General features: G+C 37.6%; 1 protein-coding gene across 1 annotated transcript in view; it reads right to left on the reverse strand.

The window, feature by feature from the left end:
* Positions 1–22094, reverse strand: part of atp10a (ATPase phospholipid transporting 10A) — a 57371-nt gene that overhangs the window by 13967 nt on the left and 21310 nt on the right. The window contains exons 2-14 of the mRNA XM_088914695.1: positions 19848–20052; positions 16372–16457; positions 13034–13140; positions 12639–12770; positions 12106–12236; positions 11375–11627; positions 9565–9782; positions 8564–8758; positions 6940–7504; positions 2465–2568; positions 1624–1750; positions 1200–1384; positions 110–437 (exon numbers count right to left, since the gene is read on the reverse strand). Coding sequence (XP_088770821.1) covers positions 110–437; positions 1200–1384; positions 1624–1750; positions 2465–2568; positions 6940–7504; positions 8564–8758; positions 9565–9782; positions 11375–11627; positions 12106–12236; positions 12639–12770; positions 13034–13140; positions 16372–16457; positions 19848–20052 — 2636 coding nt within the window. The remainder of the gene's footprint in view (positions 1–109; positions 438–1199; positions 1385–1623; positions 1751–2464; positions 2569–6939; positions 7505–8563; positions 8759–9564; positions 9783–11374; positions 11628–12105; positions 12237–12638; positions 12771–13033; positions 13141–16371; positions 16458–19847; positions 20053–22094) is intronic.

The following is a 22094-nucleotide window of genomic DNA, read 5'->3' on the forward strand; positions in this document are numbered from 1 at the left end:
TATAAACCCAAAACTAAAAAGTAAAAATAATGTGTAGCATTCACCTACTGGGTCAAAGGATCACTTTCTAAACTGTTTATCAGCCATAAAAGGCTACCCAGATACTTGCCTATGGCCAGGGTCATTACTTTCAGCTTGTTTCGAACCAGTTTGACCACCATGCTTTTCTGCAATGGGGTGGACCGACAGCACAGCACTGATCTGCAGCTCCTGGCCACAGCAAGGAATTTATCCTCTAGGCTTTTATCCAGTGCATAGGCCAAGGTTTTTCCATCAATAACCAAGCCCAGGCGGTGAACCAAAAAGGAGGAAGAGGGAGGCATTTCAAAAGCTGGAAAGTCCTCCTCAAAGGCCGGAGAAGCGCTGTCTGGGATGTTACTGAGAAACTTGGACCGAATGTAATGTAAACTCTCCTCCAGCAGCACAGCGCATGCTTCCTGGATCAAAAAGAAAACGACAATCACCATCTTGAGGGATCAGGAATTTTCACATCACATCTGGTTTCCAGATCAATGCCCCAGCAAACAAAACTGTCCGTGAAACAAATCATTCAATGACTCTGAAGAAATGTGGCGAGACACCAAGTTCTGTCATTCTTTTATAACTTCTTCAGCATTAATGTATACCAGATGGACCAGACAGGGTCCAAAAGGAATGCCCAGCTGTCATTTCAGGGAGTTGGCCAATAATCCATCGTAAGGGAAACATTCATGCAAAGACTAAATTCTGCTTTTGAGTCTTCAATTAGTAATGCATGTAACCATACACATACACTACCACAGGAAAAACAGATAGACAGCTATATATATATAGTATATACAGTACGCGGAGTAATCTGTGCAAGAAAAGTGAGTGTTGTTCACAGAAACTTACAGTAAATTAAAGAGATACATTTTTTATACTTGTATACACTTTTCAATAGCATAAAAAAGCAAACATTAGTGAAGATGCTGAAGCTTAATGCTTTAAATATGCAGTCATGTTGAATTTATTATAGATTGATTTAGCCGATACTCTGATCCACAAGCATTACTCATTTGAATCCATTTATTCAGCTGGGCATTTTACTGAAGCCCTTCAGCTGAAGTACCTTGCTGAAGAGTACAACAGCAGTGTCCCACCTGGGACTCTAGTTACGAGCCTAGAACACTAAGCACTGCTCTACACTGCTTTAAAAGCTGATGTTTCTACTAACTCACCTGCGTTTCTGCATTCAGAGTAATGATCTCTTCCTCTGGGTCCAGAAGTCTGCAGGAATATGCAATGTTTATGGCTGTTTCTTGCTTGTCACCAGTTAAGACCCAGATTTGGAGCCCAGCTTTCCGGAGTGAAGCAATAGTTTCTGGTACCCCCTCTTGTAAGCGGTCTTCAATACCAGTTGCACCTAAACTCACATCACACATATGATATAATTTGAGTGAAACTCATTACACCGACCATAACGTACAGCATACCAATCAATAATTTTCAGATATCACAATGTGAGGGATAAATACTATGTAAGGGTTTAAAGCATTTCGGGACAAAAAGTGCTACAATAATAATGTAACATTTTCTAGAGCTGCAAAGTTATTAATTCAGCATTAAGGGAATGGGTAATCAAGATTTTGCAAATTTGCTTACCTAAAAGATGAAGATTTGTTTCCAAGCGCAGAGCTGATTGAAACAGTAATTCTTCACGCCCCTGAATGGCAGTTTCTGCTTCTAAATGGCTTTTTAGCCAACCAGCATATTCTTCCTTACTAAGAACCTAAGAAGCGCAAAGAGTGGAATCACTGCCATGATCAATATAGTTGTAATTCTACTTTTTGTCTATTTAAACTTTTTGTCTATTTTAACAGAAGCAAGGAAATTAAAACAAATTATGTACAGCAACTTTCCTAAATAATACAGCATAAAAAGAAGATCCAATAACATTCCATTATTGAAGACTTCAGCGTTTAATGACTAAAGGAATATGTGCTTATTTCACAACTTTTACAGTGAAATAAAATTAGGAGATACAATAATGTATAGCAGCTGTCATTTTAAAAACAAAAATAAAACTGCAAAATAATTTGAACTGATAAAAAGTGCAACGAGTAAAACCACCACAATCTTAAATCTTCGAAAAATGATTCTTTTACCACATATGACAGGAAGAAACAAATTTATAAACAGTAAGTTTTAGCTGCAAAAGATGATAAACAGGGCATGAATTAACACTGGAAAAAACAGGCATGGCTAGACCTAGATCACAGTGGAAAATAGGAAAATAACATACTCTTACAAGCAATAATGAATGCCTCACAATGATAGCCTTAATTCTTTGTATGTTTAAATAGTGCATATAATGCAAAAAGAGTTTGTATATACCTGCATAGATTCACATTACTCAAGCAAAATTTGGGTAATTTGGGTAAGAATGAAGCCATTTTCTTGAAGAAAATTCAAATGATAATAAACAAATATTAAACAGAGTTACCTTTTTAGCAATGCAAAGTGTCCGAAGTCCATCAGCAGCATACAAGTTAAGGTAATGCTGAGTTTTATTTAAGATTTTTCTTCTCCATTTTCCTTTGGCATCATCTAGGAGGAACACAATTAAAAATGAAGTGTAAGTAAGAAACCTAAAGGTTGGAATAGTTTGGAAGTAATGGTACTGTGAAGATGAATAAACAGAAGTAGGTTTTGAATCTTTCCAACAAGCACTCCTTAGTGTAGAGTGCAGATATTGCCGAAGGTTTTTGCTGGCTGTAAAATGCCCATAGACATTATCGAGCCAAGTAATTAAAGAAACTTCAAGGGGGGGGGGGGAATCACATCTTCATGTGGCTGTCTGTCCTATACAGCTTGGCTGCCTCTTTGATTTTCTTTGGAACTTGTTTAAGTCTCATATTTTCACTTCTTAGGTTTAGTCAACCCACAGGCACATTAACAGGTGTTAAGCCTAACATTCATTCTTTCAGGCTTAAAGAAATACAGTGGTCATGGATCCTTTTCTGGTGGCTACCCTCTTCTCAAATGAAATACCGCTTTTATTGTTAATGAAATGATGAATGATGGTAGCAGGGCTAGAGAATTGGTCTATGTGTGGTGTAAGCTACAGATTTAAAAAGAAACACAGGATTCTTAAAAAAATACCACAGTTAAAAACCTTTCCAGACAGAACTTGAAGCAAACAAGAATCGTGCTTAAAATCTTTGCTCCTCCTTTATTAAATGGACCATAGGTCTATAATGTGATTTCATTAACAATAAAAAAAAAAGTTTCAGAGCAAAGAAAACATCACATTAAGAAATACTGTTTTGAGTGAAAGCAAAAAGCACTTCTCCTGTATTCTTTTAATTGCCTCCTTAGAAATGTTTCAAATCATTGCAGCACCACATTACGCTACAGCGGGAAATGGATATATTTTTAGCAAAACACTGGAATCTTTCAACACTGGCTGAGCTAAGAGAACTTATGGGAACATTTAAACCAACACACTGCGAACAGTGTCTAGGAGAACAGGAAACGCAGTTTGGACTGTAAAACTACAGAATGTTCCTTTGCTCTTTGCCAGGGTCCACCCAGAGTGGAAATGACACGTGTTACATCACGTTTCGCAGACACCTGTTTTAAAGGAACGGGCAGGCTGGTGAGTGATTAAGGCTCACTAAATACATGTGTTCCACATTGCCATTATATGAAATACTTGCCATAAAGCGAATAGAAGTTTTGTAGGGGCTGTATAATTTGAAGGAATTTTTTCTACTTTCTGTTGAAGTGAGGTCTCCTGTAGATTTGTCTTGAGCCTCCTTTACTTTTCTGTGAAAGCAAAACAATGCCCTAATGAAAGCAAAGCACTGCAGAAAGGGCAGGTGGTATCTAGTGTAGCACTGTATGATCCTACTGACAACAGCACTGCATTAATTAATGCAATACTTTGCCACTGCAAAGGTTTCCTGGAGTTTTATTATTCACTTTCCTTTCCCTGGTCATACCACAACTAATGACTAATATTTGAGACATGATGAGTTGTTCGTGACTCAGTGTTATTTGATTAATCTAAGTCTTCCTATCCAAGGGATTCTGTTTTAAGAGCTGGAGAAAAGATACAATATATAGAAGATGCATCTGAAGAAGAAAATGACTTTTCACCTTAACCTGAAAATACGCAAAAGAGCAATGACATAGAGCAAAACACTCATCTTTTTAATATTTTCTGTTCATTACAAATGATGGAGATTCTTATTAATCCTGACAAATTCAGCTTTCCCTTAAAAATGCTCAAATCTAATCACTCAAATAAGGTTCCAGGTTGAATGTGTTCCAGGCCAGCAGGAAGATATTTTGCAGATGTGTATATTGTATGCCATTATGCATGATGTATCAGTGGTTGTGTGCAGATGTAATTTAAAACATTAATCGTAAACATGTCTTCCCTTATTTAGTTAACTTCTGATTACGTCTTCTAAAGAGAAATACAACAATCAGTCATGATTACCTGACAAACTCGTGTTATTATAGCAGGAGTCACAAGGTCACAGGATTTAGGCTATTGGTTGTTCTATAATTCTTTTATGTAGTCCCTTGTATTGTATTTATCTCCTTCCAATATATTACAATTCAATGAATGCATACATATTTTTTTTCAAATCAACTGGATTTTTATATAAAACCAATGAATAAACTGAATGCGTAGAGTATACCCAGATGACTGTTTTTTTGCTGGTCATAACCAGCAAAGATGACAAGTAATATATACTGATTGCATAAGCAAGTAGCTCTCATATGGCTTTGGTCTTGCACTTTAGATTATGGTCTTGCTAAATGTTTTTGAAACCAGTGTGAGATTTTTGGGTGCTTGAGTGGCAGGTTTTGCCTGTACTTTCCTCGGTCATCACTCACATCGACATGCTTCTCATCACTCAGACTCTGCTAATCAAAAGCATCCCCGATAACATTTCTCTATCGCCAACACCCTTCATTGTTAGTCTTCCTCCAGATGTAACTCTACATTGAGACAAAAAGGTTCACTTTCTGTCTCATCTGGCCACAAAATCTTCTGCAACATGTCAGCAGTACATCTCATACAAGATTTAAGTTTGAAGTAATAGCTTCTTTAATACCACTCACCCATACAAACCAACTTTGTGTCGAGACCGAGATATTGTTGATGTATGAACAGGAACTCCAATCACAGAAATAGAACTGTGAAAACCTCACTGGCTTGTCTGGCTGGTCAGTGTACAAGGATGGCTTAATCTAGGTAGTATCTGGGTGGTATGATACACATTCCCCTTATAATAATAATTGCTTACACTTATATAGCGCTTTTCTGGACACTCCACTCAAAGCGCTTTACAGGTAATGGGGACTCCCCTCCACCACCACCAATGTGCAGCCCCACTTGAATGATGCAATGGCGGCCATAGTGCGCCAGAACGCTCACCACACACCAGCTATCAGTGGGGAGGATTCTTAATGATTGAATTCACTGTACACAATGGGATAAATAAACTTCTCCTAATCTGTGCCTCTCTGCCACTTCATCCTCGACTTGCTTTGTTGTCATAGTCAATTTGTCAGACTGCTGTGCGAGTTGTAGCTTGAAATTCCACATGTGAGGAAACTTGCAGAAACAGGTGCATTTACTCTGAACTCAAGTTAAACCATTTCAATCAAACACAGAGAGCATTACACAATTTATGTGACCTTTTATACTATTCTTTTTCACCTGAACTGTTTTAGCATTGTTGCAGCAAAGGTACTGAATGCAATTCATGCAACTGAGTATCTTCTCTTTTTGGAAAAAAATCTAATTTGCATACTTTCTGTATTTTTAGCTTTATCAGCTCAGATTGTGAAGATTTTAAATATAAAACCCTGTTTAAAAGTGTCATGACTGAAAGCTCAGGCAACAACAAAATGTGGGAATTTTGTATAAGGGTGAATAGTTTTGCCCTGATATTTTACATCTGAATTTTGCCAAAAATCTGCAAGTGAAAACCTGTTACATAACTCCATAAGTGGTTTTATGTAAATAGTGTAGGTAAGAAATCAAGTGCTGTGTTAAGATGAAATTGACTTTATCATCTAGTTATATCCATATGTAGGAACAAACTAAGAGGTTGGCCAAGAGTCAAAATACTCAGTATCATGATTATAGTGTATTATGATGCTTAGATATTTAGATAATCTTAGTGTGTGGATGGATGCCCACAGTGACATGTAGTAGCTGCAGGCCACTCCAGTTCTACTATTTCAAATCAGTTTTTAAGTTAGATAAGATTTATAATAAAATGAAAAACGAAAAAGCAGATCTAAGCTTGACTGTCAAGAGCTCTGAATAATCACTTTTTTAAAATGAGAAAATTCACAATTTACCAGATTAAAGACTCACACAAATGACAATCATGTTCAAATTTGTCTAATCATGTTAATCTAATAAAGCTAGTAATTTTTGTGTAATTGCTCTAGCTATGTATTTAAAATATATGACAAGTTTGACAATTTGTCAAACTCCACATTCTTCTCGTTTATCAAGAGTACCTAAAAGCTTACTTTCACAATGACTTCAAATAATTCCTCTATAGATGTTATATTCACATATCAGTTCAAAATATTATGTAATGTTCTTTATTAAAGAACTCTTACATAACTCACCATTACGGGATGTTTCATAACATCCTAATCAGTACCATATCATACAAGGAACAAGAAGCACCCATACATCTCAAGGACTACTATGGCCATGCAAAATGTTTTGAAGATCACAAAAAAAATTTCCAATGAGAAATAACTCACATGCAAATTACTACACAAAATCGTAGCATGCCCAGTTCCTTTTGCTACCCTTAGGTGTTGGAAAAGAATTATGACTGGCTTTTCATTTTAGTAATAGCGAACTACCTCTCTCCCTCTCTCCTTTACCATAAATATCTTTTTAGCTGTAATGTGTCACGGGAAGCCTACCTGTAGAACATGGCTTCACAAGATCCATGATGACGGAATCAGCTCCTTTGGTGTAAACGACAATCTGGTCTGTCAGTGGGTGCCTGACCACAACGGACATCCTCTTCCTGGTGGAGTCAAACCCGAGAGTATGCAGAAGCTCGAAATTCAGCTTGCCCAGGTGTGGAAGCTCCACGGTGACCTGGTCAGGCAGCCGACCCACGAGTGAACATTTGTAAGCCCTGGCCGCATAAACGAGGGCTGCCTCATCTGGCGACTCTGCCTCGTAGCGCAGCTCGCCTTCCTCCAATGGCCCCCACTTCTTCTCAAGCCCCTTCTGGACAGCACTGAGCACATTTTCTAGTCCCCTGGGTGAGTGGGGCTTCTCCTCATCCAGTTTAATTAAAGTGCTTTCTGCAGAAGGCGAAGAGAAGATACTGGAAGTGGTCCTGTTGGTCGACCTATTGGCAGCCAGGCTGGAAGAGCTGCTACTGTTGGAACCAGATGTCAGACGGCTTGGGGTGAAACGTTTAATGAAGTCTTCAATGGTCTTCACTGGAGATTTCATTTCAAACCTCATTCGCACCTATTAGAAATTACGTAAAGTTTGAAAATGTTTAGTCTTACAAATTAGCGCAAATAACTTTAAAAATTTGTCTAAAATTATTTTTCACATAAAACTAACCATCCTCACTTGCGTTAAGTTGTACCCACTCAGCTTTACTAGAAAAAAAGTGAGACATGACTTGTCATTCCAGTTTGTTATTATCACACTGCAAGTATATTTACAAATGACTGATAACACTCACAATGATTTAATCACTGCCTAGGTATTAGGTGTCAAAACTGTTAAGACTACAAAATCCTTTGTGAAAAGGAGTTTGGATGGTACAAATGCCCTACATTAAGTGGAAAAGAAAGCTGAAAAAGAGTGCATCACTGAAGAGAAATAAGTAGGGAATAATGGATTTGAAACAGCGAAGTGCCAGGCAAACAAGGGCATTAAAATAGCTGGTCAATGCAAAATATTTGCTGATTAAGATGCTAATGTGCTGTATAGGCAGAAAGAAAAGTTATTTCCTTGACCGTGTCCCCTACGACACATTCATAATAAAATAATAAAATAAACTGCATAGTATTTATGCAGAAAAAATTGCATTAGCAGCATAAGATGAAAGGTGTTCAAATCAACAACTTAATAAGAGACTCTAAACCATATGCATTCATGTGGAATAGACCTACAAGCAGCAATTACCCTGTGATGTTCGTTAATGTGCCAGATAGAAACTTCTGGGAAGAGGCTGAGCTGAAGCAGATGTGATTTCTACATGACACTACCTGCTCCTAAGTCAATGCAATAGCCTTGCTGAAACTGCACAGGATATCTCAATTCACAGTTGTATGTTCCCAAGAGACTCACACCCCTGCTTCTAAGAAAACTATAAACGTTCATTGTTTCTAAACTGCTGAAGAGAGGATACATTTTTTTATTATGTTTTTAGTACTGATGGAAAACCATTTCCTTCGATAAAATAAAGCTTTGAGAAACACTGTTTACAGGCTTTAGACATGGGTTTTGCATCACTGAGCTTGATATGAAAATACATTTTTTTAACAAAAAACAGAAAGGCATAAAAAAGATCACCTTTTGTCGCGGCTGATTCGGAGACGAGACTACAACAGTATTGCAGATTGTTAAAGCTATGAAGAAGTCAATTATATCGGAAAGCTCTGGGGTCAGCTGGGTCAAGGGTTGGCCATGAATTCGCATGAAGTCCATCTGGCTGGCACACTCGTTCACCTTGTCTAACAGCTGTGGGTCAGGAGTGATGTCCTTTTCCTACAATATTAAAACATTTTGTCTTCAGTGGTACACAAATCAGACATACAGATCATTTTTTACCTGATTAATGCAGGTTCAGTAAGTTACCATTAGAAACAAATTAAGGAGATTAACATACAGTACTCTCTGTGTGTTAACTATCAGTAAACTTTTCCACACTCAACAAAGATTCATGTTATGTTTGATGCTCAGTATTGAAGCATATTGAGACGGTAAAAGAACAAAAATAAACTACTTTTTAATTCTTCAATAGACATTAAGAATCTGTATTTGAAATGATTGGCACTGAAACAAGAAAACTACAAACCACTTCATCATTACATTCTTCTATCTGTTCTGTTTCACATATTCATTCTTATAGAACTATTTTCTGCTGCAAACTGAGTCTTTACTGACCAAGATTTTAACTACTTTAACACTACATAAAGCATAAGATCATCTGAAGTAAATTCAAATAGGGCCCACCCCTACTGAAATTTATGACGACACGAATGGTGGAATTATCCTATATTCCGAAAGTACTTCAAAATACATAAGTGTATATAATACTTTCTTGAATTAGCTTACATGGCACACTAGGACCAAGGGTATGTCATTTCCATTCGGAACCTGTGTGTGAAAGTTGCTCATTTTAAAACATCAGTTCTGAATAAGTGTATGAAAGATGAATGGACAACAAAAGGAAAGCCTCCAGATCCCAAGATTAGATTAGAAGATTAGAGAAGGGTATAAAATATTTTGCATAAAAAGGAATACATATAGACACCTGTAACCCAACAAAAAACTAGCACAGAGATGCTAACCATAGGACTGCTGAAGGCAGTGTGTTTGGAGAGAATGCTGGCTCTCTTGGCTTCTGCCCGGCTGCCTGTCCTCCGGTGAGATTTGGTGCTCTGTGACCTGTGGACAACCTTGGCGCTCTGGTGACTTGTCACGCTGTCCCGTCTGGGAAGCGTCCCAGCTTTGGACGTGCACTCCTCTTCCTCAGAGTCTACCTCCTGGTACATAGCTAATCTCCTGGCTAAGGGATAAACAAGCCAAAGATACAGAAGGAGGTATTCCGCGGTTATTCCAGAAAGAGTAAACAGCAGTCCTAAAAAAACAGTTGAATGTGTTTTGTTCAACATGAGCTTTTAAAGTAGCTGCTTACTCAAAAGCGAAAAACAAAATGCCATGCTTAAGATTTGAAGAAAGTCAAAGGGAAAAAACAACCAATACATTTTAATGAGGTTACACTACTGCAGGAAAAGAACAAAGAAAATGTTAATGTTTGGCTAAAAAAAAAATAATTGACAATCACACATCAGACTGAGGGTTAAAAATAAACCTATAACACCAACAAATTCACAAAGTTATTGGAAAACAGGTATGTATTTGCCAGGCATGACACCATGTGCCCAAACAACACTCTCACCACTGAGGTGATCTGTGTGCATCACGGTCAGTGAAGAATGGTTAATTGATCAAAATAACACCAAAAACATATAATCAATATCCAAATCTGTAAACTTTATTTTTCTGAAAATATAGAGCACGTGCTCGTTTTGATGTGCTGTTTAAACTGTATATTCAGAAGAAAAGATAAAAAAGTAGATAAAATACTTTTTAATTATTCATTAGCCTTTAAGAGGTAGTAACTGACAATGTATTTAAAAAAAAGAAATACTATTTACGGTGGAATGCAAGTATCTATTTTCCCATCTAGATTGGTAGCATGTGTTAAAAAGCTCATACAAGGCAGGTACTGTAAAAAGTACTGGGGCAGGTTTTTCTAAGAAGCCAATAATATTGATAGAAATATGTAGAGCTTCTAGTTTTAAAACAAATATTTATAGCAAACTCTAAATATGGTCATAGTTTATTCAGGATATTCATGGTTGATTAAACTACAAGCTTCTCTTAAGAAACAGAAAGATTAGCTTTTCTAACAGATGGGAGATCCATGTGTTCCCCTACTTAAAATTCAATACATTATGCCATTCTTGCACAATAAAATTCAAGACTGTTTGAAATGTATGACCTACGAAAATGGCACTAGTACAAGATGACAGACAAAAATCCTCGTCAAACATGGTAGTGCTTAAGATTGAAAAAAAAAAACAAGGGTACAATCGTTAGAAAAGGGCTGAATTAAAGATAGGGCTTGCATAAAATCTTAAGTAGATGGTAAGACATTAGGTGCAAATTGCTCCTCAGGGGAAAAAAAACACATGAAGCATTAAGAAAAGCAATTTAACTTCCTGTAAAAAGTGAAATCAAATTTTTCTTCAGGGAAGTTTGCCAAACGTTATGCAAGGAAAGTAAACAAACAAGTAATGAAAACATTTCTCTAAACGCGAGGCAACTGATAAAAATAATACAATTTTTCTCATTGCTAATGCAACTGCTTGTGATGACCACTGAACACAAGCAAATTCCAAAGAAATTGCAAAGGAGCAGGATGGTAGACATATGGCCTCAAAGATTGTGTCTTTCGCTCCTCCCTATTACTATGTGCATTGCCTGTGTCTTTGTAGCACACTGTCCAAGTCCAATTCTACTGTACCACCTGAATAGTTCTACGTACCACACGTAGAAAGTAGAAGAGAGACCAAAACATGATAGGAAGCTCACCATTAGCATCATGAGAATACTCATCTCCCACTACTGTGCACCTCCGGAACACCATCTTGTTCTCTGTAAGAGTGCCAGTTTTGTCTGAGAAGATGTACTGCATTTGCCCTAAGTCCTCAGTGATGTTAAGGGCCCGGCACTGGAGGTGTGAGTCTGTTTCCTCATCATACAAGTCCAAGTCTTGATGAATAAAGTACACTTGACATATTTTAACAATTTCAATGGACACAAAGAGTGAGATGGGAATCAAGACCTAGAACGACAAAAGCACCGCACTTCAGTTCCATGCTTCACCCTTATTCAATGTAGGAAGACAACTGCACTAAATGCACTTACAGATTCTGTGCTAGAGTACATATTGTGCAGGTCAAAGACATAAATTGTAACCCTAATAAGTTATCACCATGTGTCATCGGTTTCTTAGCCCACCCACAACTTTGCCGTAAACACTGTTTTTGTTACAAGTTTCTTTCATCATTAAATTTAAAACACTGCCAACACGAAATATTGTGCTGTTACTCTCTAAGAGCACCAAGGAGCTTAGCATGAAAACCAAATGGCCAGAATTATTACATTTATGTCACAACTTCATACTGTAAAATCTACATACTTTGTGTTTGTGTCTGGGAGACCATCTGTATCTGCCTAAATCATGAGATACATTTTAAACAAACAGATGAGAGCACTTCTGTTTTAACACTATGGATCCACACACTGTATAGTTGCCGTACCTGTAAAACAATGATCATGGTTAAGAATAAATAGATGGCAGACAAAACAGGAGATAGGTTTGTTCCGTCAGGACTCAAGACATCAAAAACTGGCCGCTTATCCCCATACTGAAACAACCACAGGCCGTGACCTAAAAGAAGAAGAATAGAAATGCTTAAACTCAACATTTTAGATTAATCTGTACAGTCTATAATCTAGTCAAACATTATAGAATAAAAAGTACAAAAATATACCATCTTCAATTCAACAGTACTCAAAGTTGCAGACCAAAGACTTTTTATAATTGACATCATGTTATGCTATAACTTTGTGGCTAAAAATACTGATGATGAAGCAGTAAATCCCAGATCCTAGTCCCAAAGGTGTTTGTGCTAGACTATAATTGCAACTTTTATTTCACTAACATTTCTAGCAGAGGTGAGAGGTCAAATTTCTTAGAAAACAGATTTAAACTAAAATGCATCTGTGTCAAAGGTTTTTGGATAATTTTTAAATTTAACTTTTAACCATATCTTAAAAATTAGAGACTTACCAATGGCAGAAAACAGACACATAACTACCAGTATGATAACACACCAAAATACATCTATATTCATCTGTCTTTCCAGTTTGCTGCGTTTATAGCGTGGTCCATTGTTATTCAACATAGCTTTAGTTTCATGACCTGCAATGTTAAGACATTTGTAAAAATATTATATGGAACACACAGTTTTTTTTTTACAAAATGAGACCATTACCAAAACACAAAACCACAAATTTAAACACTATCATCTTACTACCAATTTTGATCAGCATTCTGAACAGTATCCAAAAACAAAAACAAGAAAAAATATATTGTAATAAATCAAGAACTACAGAATTGCTGTTTTTTTACCTTGCACATCAGCCGATGTGTCAAGTGTATAAAACATAAAAGAGAATGCTTACCAGCATAAATGACAATTCCTACTGCCTCCTCTGTGTTTCTAATAGTGCATCCTCGAAGTAAGAGGTTATCTTTGTAAAGCCCATGTCTTTGTCCACTCCTATGAATGCTGTAAAACAGTCATTAACATAAAAAAATAATAATTCCTTATATAGCACTGTTTTGGACACTCCACTCAAAGCACTTCACAGGTAAAGGGGACTTCCCTCCACCACCACCAATGTGTAGCCCCACCTGATGGTTGTGACGGTAGCCATAGTCCTCCAGTATGCTCACCACACAGGAGTTATCCGTGGGAAGAACAGAAGTAATGAAGCCAATTCATAGATGGAGATTATTAGGAGGCCATGATTGGTAAATTTATGCCAGGACACTGGGGTAACACCCCTAAAATTTCCAAGAAAAGCCCTGGAATTTTTAATGACCACAGTGAGCCAGGACCTTGATTTTGCATGTCATCTGCAGGAAGGAACCTTTTACAGTTTAGTGTCCCCATCACTACACTGGAGCATAAGGATCCACACAGACCACAGGGCGAGTGCTCCCTACTGGTCCCACTAACAACCCTTCCAGCAGCAACCTTAGCTTTCCCAGGGGGTCTCCCATTCAGGTACTAGCCAGGCTCACACCTGCTTAACCTCAGTCAGTTGCCAGATATGAGTTGATATGATATGATGGAGCTGCTAGCAAACCCCAAGCACCTTTATCACAGAGACAGTAAAAAAAAACTGTTCTACCTATGGATTTTCTCCATGTGCTCCAGTTTATGGGGGTTTAAGGAAACCAGGATACTGCTGTAAGAGGTGTTAGTGGACCACTGTGTGGTTCACTTCCCTCTGGACCAGAAGTTCCAAAACAATGCCCCAGTATAGTGACTGGGCACACTGAGCTGTAGGAGGTGTTGCCTTTTGAACTGGTCATTCAATATGTCACAACACTTCTTGAAACAGTAGGGGAGTGAACGCCAGTGTCCTAGCTAAACTGCACTCTGGGTGTACCTACCTAAAGCTCCCCTTTCATTCAAAGACTGAAGTCATTCCTCATGGCTCCCCCAGCCTGCCTTGTAGAGGGTATTGGTGCTGCAGACCCAGGTGGGTGTGGTGGTTCTCCAGGGGGTGTGAAGTGGGTTTCCTCTTTTATATGTAATGCACTTTGAGACCTTTTGGTATGAAAGGTGTTTTATAATGCAAGGGGCAACAAAGTGGTGTAATGGTTAGTACTGCTGTCTCGCAGCACTGGGGCCTGGGGTTCAGTTCTGGACCTGGGGTGCTGTCTGTGAGGAGTTTGTATGTTCTCCTCATGTCCGTGCAGGCTCTCACCAGGCACTCTGGTGTCCTCCCACAGTCCAAAGAGATACTGGTAGTTTTTCTGTGAAAACTGGCCATGGTGTTAGTGAGTGTGTGGCTATGTACAGTATGTCTGTGCCCTCGAAAGACTAACATCCTGCCCTGGGAGCACTCCAACTTCCACCTTTGCTTGTCGGCATAATTTGTTTCTCCTGCGACTGAACTGGGTTAAGCAGTTAGAAAACGGATAGATGGATAATGTTAATAGTCTGTTAGCAAAAGGGTATTTCTTCAGATTTTTTTCATATTATGTATTTGAAAATCAATTGAGATGATACAGATACAGTACATGTAATCCCCATAATTCAATTGTGAAAACGGTCAGTTATAAGCCTAATACTGCAGGATCAGCAATTTCTATCATATTGCAAACTACGTAGTGCCATATATACAGTATATGGAATCTTAAACGAAGACCTTTCTTGTCAAAAGCAAGCTTAATCTATCAAATTAGGTGGCTTCCATTTTAGTATCACCATTTAAAAAAAACTCACTTTTCACCTCAATAGATTCAAAAGTGCCCGTAAGAGCTGATCTTCACAAGCTAAAGGTTGTGTCATTTTAGAAAACGTGGTTTTCAGTCTATTTTATAATAATGCTGTTGAATTCTGTCAGATTTGCCTAAGTGACTTGCTTCTAAATAGCTGATAAATAAACAATAAATTAAAAAGACCATTTGAAGACCGGATGCTTTGGTTGGAAAGGAACCATATGATCAGAATGTTTAAGAAAACAGAAATGATGAAACCTGATCTTTAGCAAACTCTTATGCACTCGTAAATCAACTTTGGTATTTAGAATTAAGAGCTGCTAGGCAAAAACCTAACTTTTCAAGGCCAGTGCAAAGGAAAACTAAACACCAAGTGCTAAATATACTGAATGGAAGAGCATTAATCTTTGAACAGTCTGCTGTAATCCCATCCCTCTGCCAAGCATTATACCTTTATCTGCTTGTTAGACAGTGTAGTACCAGTAACCGAGACGATTCATTGTGCATCACTTTTAGCTATCCCTTATTTCATCATTTTGACACAAGACTGTTAAACCATGTTTACTAATCTGGGCTGAGCTATTCACTTCAAAGAACCACAGACTGTAAAATTTCAGCTATTAGAGATTCATCCGCATGTGCACATGGTTCACAGCCTGCCTAACCATCACATGAAGCACACTTACAGATACAAAGTGATTTTTAAGGCCTGATTAGCTTTGGTGCCACTGCCCATAATGTAATTAAACATGCCTGTGACAATACATTCTGCACGAACCCAGCTCTGTACTCCTCTGTAACTTGGCAACAGAAGGCTAAAACAAGGTGGCAGACATCTGGGTTCCATCAAACCACAATATAAATGTCATAATCATTTGGCCTGTATCAGCTGATTTTGAGCTCCACCAAGCAGCATTGATATGACTTACTAATAGGATTCCCAGAAGCCATTTTTTGTATTAGGAGTCTAATTATACAAAGCTCCTCTCTCCCAGAACAGGAGTAGCAGTATTACAGCAGCAGTAGTTCCCTTACCTACGGGTGTTAATAAGGAGCTGATTGTGTTGGATGGGTCAAGCCTGATGGTACTATCATGCAGTACAAATTATTAATGCTTTTTATATAATACACAGAGGGGATTTCTCTTGCAGTTGATCTATCCTCAATGCACCTGCTCAGGATACAGAACTATCTAGGTGTACTATACTGGATCAAATAAATTACTTTTTAGGAGCATGATGGCATACATGATGCAAATGACATTACTGGGCTTAACCTTTTCGTTTAAATCTCAAATAACAGCATGCCACCTAATGTAACATAAGGGGATATCTGGGAATCTAGGCTCAAATTCTGCTTAATTTCATGTAGTAATATTCATAACCACTACAAAAATAATGAATTTTTAAGAACACAACTGCCAAGTTTTTATAATATTACAATGAAGTTCAGTTACCTCTCTGACACAATCGATGTCAATAAGAAATAAACATAAAAAACTTACATATATCCACGGAACCTGTTCAGGTCGTTGTTAGGTTTCTCACATTCAATGATACTGTTGTACTTCATAGGGTCAAATTCACAATCCTGCAACCAAAATATTAACAATGTTTTACGAGAAGTTGCTTGAGTAAAATTCATTCGTGACAGAGACCCATAGGAAAACTCCTGGACTTGACACCCATTTCTTTTTGCTAAGGATTTATTTAATCGATGCAAATGAACACACGATTGAGTGCTCTAGATCTCGATGAAGAAACAGACTACAAACAAGATACAGTAATTATTCATCTAGTATGGGGATGCAAATGAAAAAGGACAACAGAATGTTCAAAGGAATTTAGGACAAAGAAACAAAAAAGGAAAACAAGGTTTGAATAGTGAAAACTAAAGAAAGTTAGACCATATTTACAGTACAAAATGCAGCACAGAGACCTCAAAATGTGGTTCTGACATTATTTGGAAAATAAACTTTGTATAAATCACAAATGGAGAAATGGACGTTCTTAGTTTTAAAGAGAGGACATTATAAAGGATCTTGACAGAACCAAAAATCGAAAGGTAATCCAAATAGATTGCTTTTGTACACAGCAAAATCTTCAAACAGGAAATGTGAACATCAGAAGAAGTGGACGTGAACTGAAAATAAAAGGCACATCTTTACACAGAGAGCTCTGGATTGCTAACTCTCCAATACCTGCATGAAATCCTCAAAGCAAAAAAATAAGTTCTGCAACAAGCTGCCCTATCATGTTACATTCCCTGGGATCCTGAGAATATGCAGCTTACTGATCCAAGGATAACACCCTTGGATCAATAAGCTTCTAGCTAGCAAATGCACAAATATGGACTGAAATGTTACAAATGAGAGGAAGCCATGCATGAGCTGTTAAGATGGGTTGAAACCAATAAAATGGCACATTTTATTTTATTAAGCACTTGGTAGAATTTATGATTTGCAGGTGCACTGAAATTTTTATCTGAGGTCTGTAGCTGCCTCTCCTAATAATTCAACCCAAGGGACTGGCTGTGAGGTGCTCCGCATACAAGCTGACATTTGCGTGGCAATTTATGCTTGGACTCTAAAACTGATCTAATCAGTGAAACTCTGGACGATTCTTCATGATATAATATACTCATGCTTCCTTTATGTTTTTAACTTTTAAATGTACAGTAGATATATATAAATGTATAAAGAGTCATTATATTTGAACAATGTACTGTGAAGCATTTAATCTGGTTTATGAAAGAGACCATAAAGGAACACTTTTTCTTGGACAACAATAGTAAATATTGAGCAGTTACATGAAGCTGTGTGCCATGTTCTTCCAGTAATGCAGCTACAGTATACGTAGTGGTCAACAGAGCTGATGCATTACAATACCAGTACTTTTGGTACTTTGTCATACATAACATATTCCCCATGTATATGAAAAGCCACTATTGTTGCAACCTGTTATAGTTTTATGTTAAAGCTGTTTTAAGAAGACAAAAGTCACAAAAGCACACTTCACTTTTTATTTTGTTCATTTAATAAATCTAATTTTATGGATGAACAATAAGCCTCAAGTGCCTTCCCAAGCCTAATCTGTTATATGTGATTTTAAGAGTAGATGAAGACTTCAGCCCTGCCCTGTGGAACTGGCATGTAGTCTAGAGTGACTCAGAAAAGGCTACAGAAACTGCATAGCATAGAGTCAGCTCCAGGCAGATGTAACTTCACACCTTTCATTGTGAAATTCATTTTCATTTATCTAAAGTTTACACTTCTCAACTTTAGAAGAAAATATTTAAAGACCTAATTTGGGCTGAACATGGTTACTTACAGTACAATTAGAGTTAAGCTAAATCAGCACAGTCACTGGTATCTCTTATTTCTTGTGCTCTTCACAAGCTTAAAAGAAGAGGTGGTTCTGGAAAGTGAAAGATCAAATTCACCAAAGTTCAAAGGGTCCCTTAAAGCCTTCCTCCTCTTCTATCTTATATAGTACATAACACCCTACAGAGCACACAGCCTCACTAATAAACCCCACTGTAGCAGGCTTGTTCTAAATTTCAGACCGTGCCAGCCTGAAGTAACACTTGGGTGATCTGTCTTGGAGCTACCCAGTATCTTGCACTAAGTAAAGCTGAGCTAGCTGAGCACATAACGAAGAAAATAAATAGCATCATAAACTTATGCCTGAACTCAACAGGAAGCTTAGACTTTTACACTTCAGAAATATTCCCCCATAAGATCATAAGCAGGAGAAGGTCATTTGGTACAACTAGTGTGATTGGTTGCCAGTGACCAAGGGACCCAATGATCTCTCTCGTACAACTCTTGACAGACGCCAGGGTATCAGCTTCAACATGGCTCTTGCTTGCTCCCGATCCCCACAACCCTTTGTGTGAAAAATGCCTCCAGTTCTCAGTTTCAAATACACTTTCCTGCAGTATGGTACAACAAGGCAAAGCTGATGTCCTAAGGCACTGAACCACAGGGTGAGAAGACATTTAAAGAAGCATTTTAATTATTTTGAATGGTAATTATGCATCATTAACTGCAAATCATTATGAATATAACCATCGAAGAGGTCTCCGTGAGGAAAGAATGAACCACAAAACCAGAAGTGAATTTCTGGTAAAATTAGGTCTCCAATTGCTAATTAATACGAGTCATTTTTAAGAATGAGTGGATACTTTTTAAGTGGGCTCCCAAACCCTTCCAATTTTTTTCTTTTCCAGAAAATGACTATATAGAGCTTAGGAAACAGTGCTTCCTAATACATCAGGAATCCTTCGTTTACAATACATTATGATCACACTTAAATAATGCAAAGCGACAAACTTTCTTATAGTAATTTTTTCCCTTGTAAACTTCCAGAAAAATAGAGATACATGTTTTGGAATGCCACTGATGACTTAAACTGAATTTTGTCCAGGAAAAGGAAGTAAGAAAGAATGGCACAAAAGTGAGACTACATGTGGAAAGCAAAACTGTGCTGAAATGTTGTTCATAAACTGATCATTTTTTCCAGCAACACGTTTTTGAACTGAGGTTTGGCTCAATCAGCAATGGGTGAGAAAATCAACTACAGTACAGCCTATATACAACAGATAGCTCTTAGCCAAGACCATAACGAAGCCGAAATCAACAACTTGTTTTCAGATTCATAATGAAGGAGATGTTTCATAGAGCTATAACACACTTAATAACCACACTAACTCTGTTCCGTAACTAGACCTGAATGAATGATTACACTATACATACTATTGCTAGAAATGCATAAAAAAGGCAAAACAAACATTTTTAAACCATGAAATACAACTTAATGTAGTTATAGGGATGTTTGTCTGAAAATATAATGTATGTCATACCGGGACTTAAATATTGAGGAATAATGCTGTTTCTATAATGGTACAATTATGGTGAAAGTCACAGGCTGGTGAGGAAGGTAGATGCTAAAGAGTTCAAGCTAGTAAACCACATCTTACCAGGTCTATGAAACTCCTGACCACCTGCCTCTGTTTGAGGTTGGTCTCTCCATCCAGAGTGGCTGTCTCAATGTGACACAGCCGGTCAGGGTCGCTGGAGGACAACAGCAAGACGTCTGCAGGAATGATCTCATTGCACCGTAGACGGATGAAATCTCCAACTTGGATTTCTTTCCAGTACTTCTCCACATATTTTCTTTCGTTTCTAAGGAGAAAGAAGCAAACATTTTTTTTTCCTTTATCATGACCTGTTTTTAATAATGAATGTTCTGCATCAGTAAATATGTTTATACCACAAATACATTACAAACAGCAGTGTGCCAAAGAACTTGAAATCATGCCTTGCCTACAACCAGCCCCAAGAACCTCCAGATGTACTCAAAACAAGAACAGAGAGGGGTGTGACCTCCAGGGAAGAACTGAGGAAAGGGCATCCTGACATTTTAAGTGTCTGTGTTGCACAAACGGACCTTTTATTTGCTAAGAGACTTGCGTTTACAACGCTGATTGTCAAGCACTTGGAAAAAAACAATATTACATAAAATTTTTAAAGAAAAAAAATGCATGAACATTCACAACTATTTGGGGAGGTGGGTGTGGGAGAGGATTATTACACTTTTTAACTCTTAATGGCCTGCAGGGACTTGAATGACTTCATTCGTCCTATAACAGCACAGGAACACATTCACTGAAGCACTTCTTATTATTCTTCAACTTCGTGTACAGCTTTACCTTCCTGCTGTTTGTGCCATGAAGCTGAAACCTCCCTGGCTTTTGCATTCATACATTTCAGACCACTAACAGACTTTGTTCTGCATCCTGTATAATTCACGGAACACTTGCTCTTTTAAAACATACAGTACATCTGAAGAGGTATACAGAAACACACACTCTGCATGTTAATGTTAACCCTCCCTCTGGTCAAAATAAACCAGATTAGGAAAACAGTACACTATAACCCATGTAAAAATAATTTCAATTATAACTTAAATATTAAGAAGCTTCCATAATGCTGTGATTACCATGGCTGGGCAAGGTCTCCAGATCAATTAGGTGATCTACTAACTAGCCAATAATATGCTGAATATAGACTCCTCTTGTTCATAACCTTTTGTACTGTATGTTCCTATGCCATAGCATGGGACTACTGCAACACAAAAGCTTTTATTACCGAAGAACAGACTGAGAATCAATTAAAAGGAAGTGCTTTGGACATGCTACACTACGATATATCCCAATGCTCCGTTTCACATTTCGTAAAAACTGATAAAATTAAGATACTGATGAAATTCAGTAATCTGTCCAACTGTTTACATCAAAACAAGTCACCCTGTGTGAATACTTAAAAAAATAACACCGCCCAGTATAACATCACCTACAGTATTAAGTTATTTCTTATTAAGGTACAATTTGCTTCACTACCATGACACACTAAGCAGTAACTGAAAGGCTAACAAGCAGGATTTCCCCATGTATAACTGCATCAAAAGGAACTTCACAACGTCTTCAGTCACATGCATATCATGCCCATCTGGGAATGTATTTTCCCAGGGAAGGAGTTCCCTACCTGGGAATGAATTTTAAGGTTCAGTCAAATCTACTTGAGCAGCATCTGCAAAAATCAGCATAAGGGGGTCCTAAATGGGCACTCTCCATACCAAACAACAGTAGGTTTAAGACCATTATCTTTTACAACATTGTGTTAGAGCACAATTCTAGCCCCTCTCTCCAATTCTCAAAATATTTATTTGTGACACTTTCTTTTGACTCTAGAATTTCCCCAAAACCAAAAAATAGGTTCCTTAAATCTAAGCAATCTGAATGTTGCAACATTGTAACAATACAAACAAAAGAGGTATTTTATAGTGTTGAAAACATGTATAACGTACTGAGTGGATAAAGATCTGTCCGTTCCACTTCACTGCAGTTCCAGAGATTAATGTCTTCGCACTGCTGTCACAATGGCCTTCTCTTTGCTAAATTAACTTTCTTATGACCATTAATACGTCTGATGTAACCAAAGTAGACAGTGGCACTCCCCACAAAATGCATCTAGTAAATCTCTATGAAATGTGTTACTGTATCTAAACACTGTGCAGTGTACTCAGGAACCTTGCTAGAAGACGATCAAAACCATTTAAGAGATGAATGTTGCATCATCTGTTGGCTCAATGTGCACAGTTAAAATAAAGTATGTTAAATACATTTTATTCATTTATCTTTTTCTAACCGCTTTATCCGATACAG

This window comes from Atractosteus spatula, chromosome 4 (assembly GCF_055471065.1).
Source record: "Atractosteus spatula isolate fAtrSpa1 chromosome 4, fAtrSpa1.hap1, whole genome shotgun sequence".
Lineage (NCBI taxonomy): Eukaryota > Metazoa > Chordata > Actinopteri > Semionotiformes > Lepisosteidae > Atractosteus > Atractosteus spatula.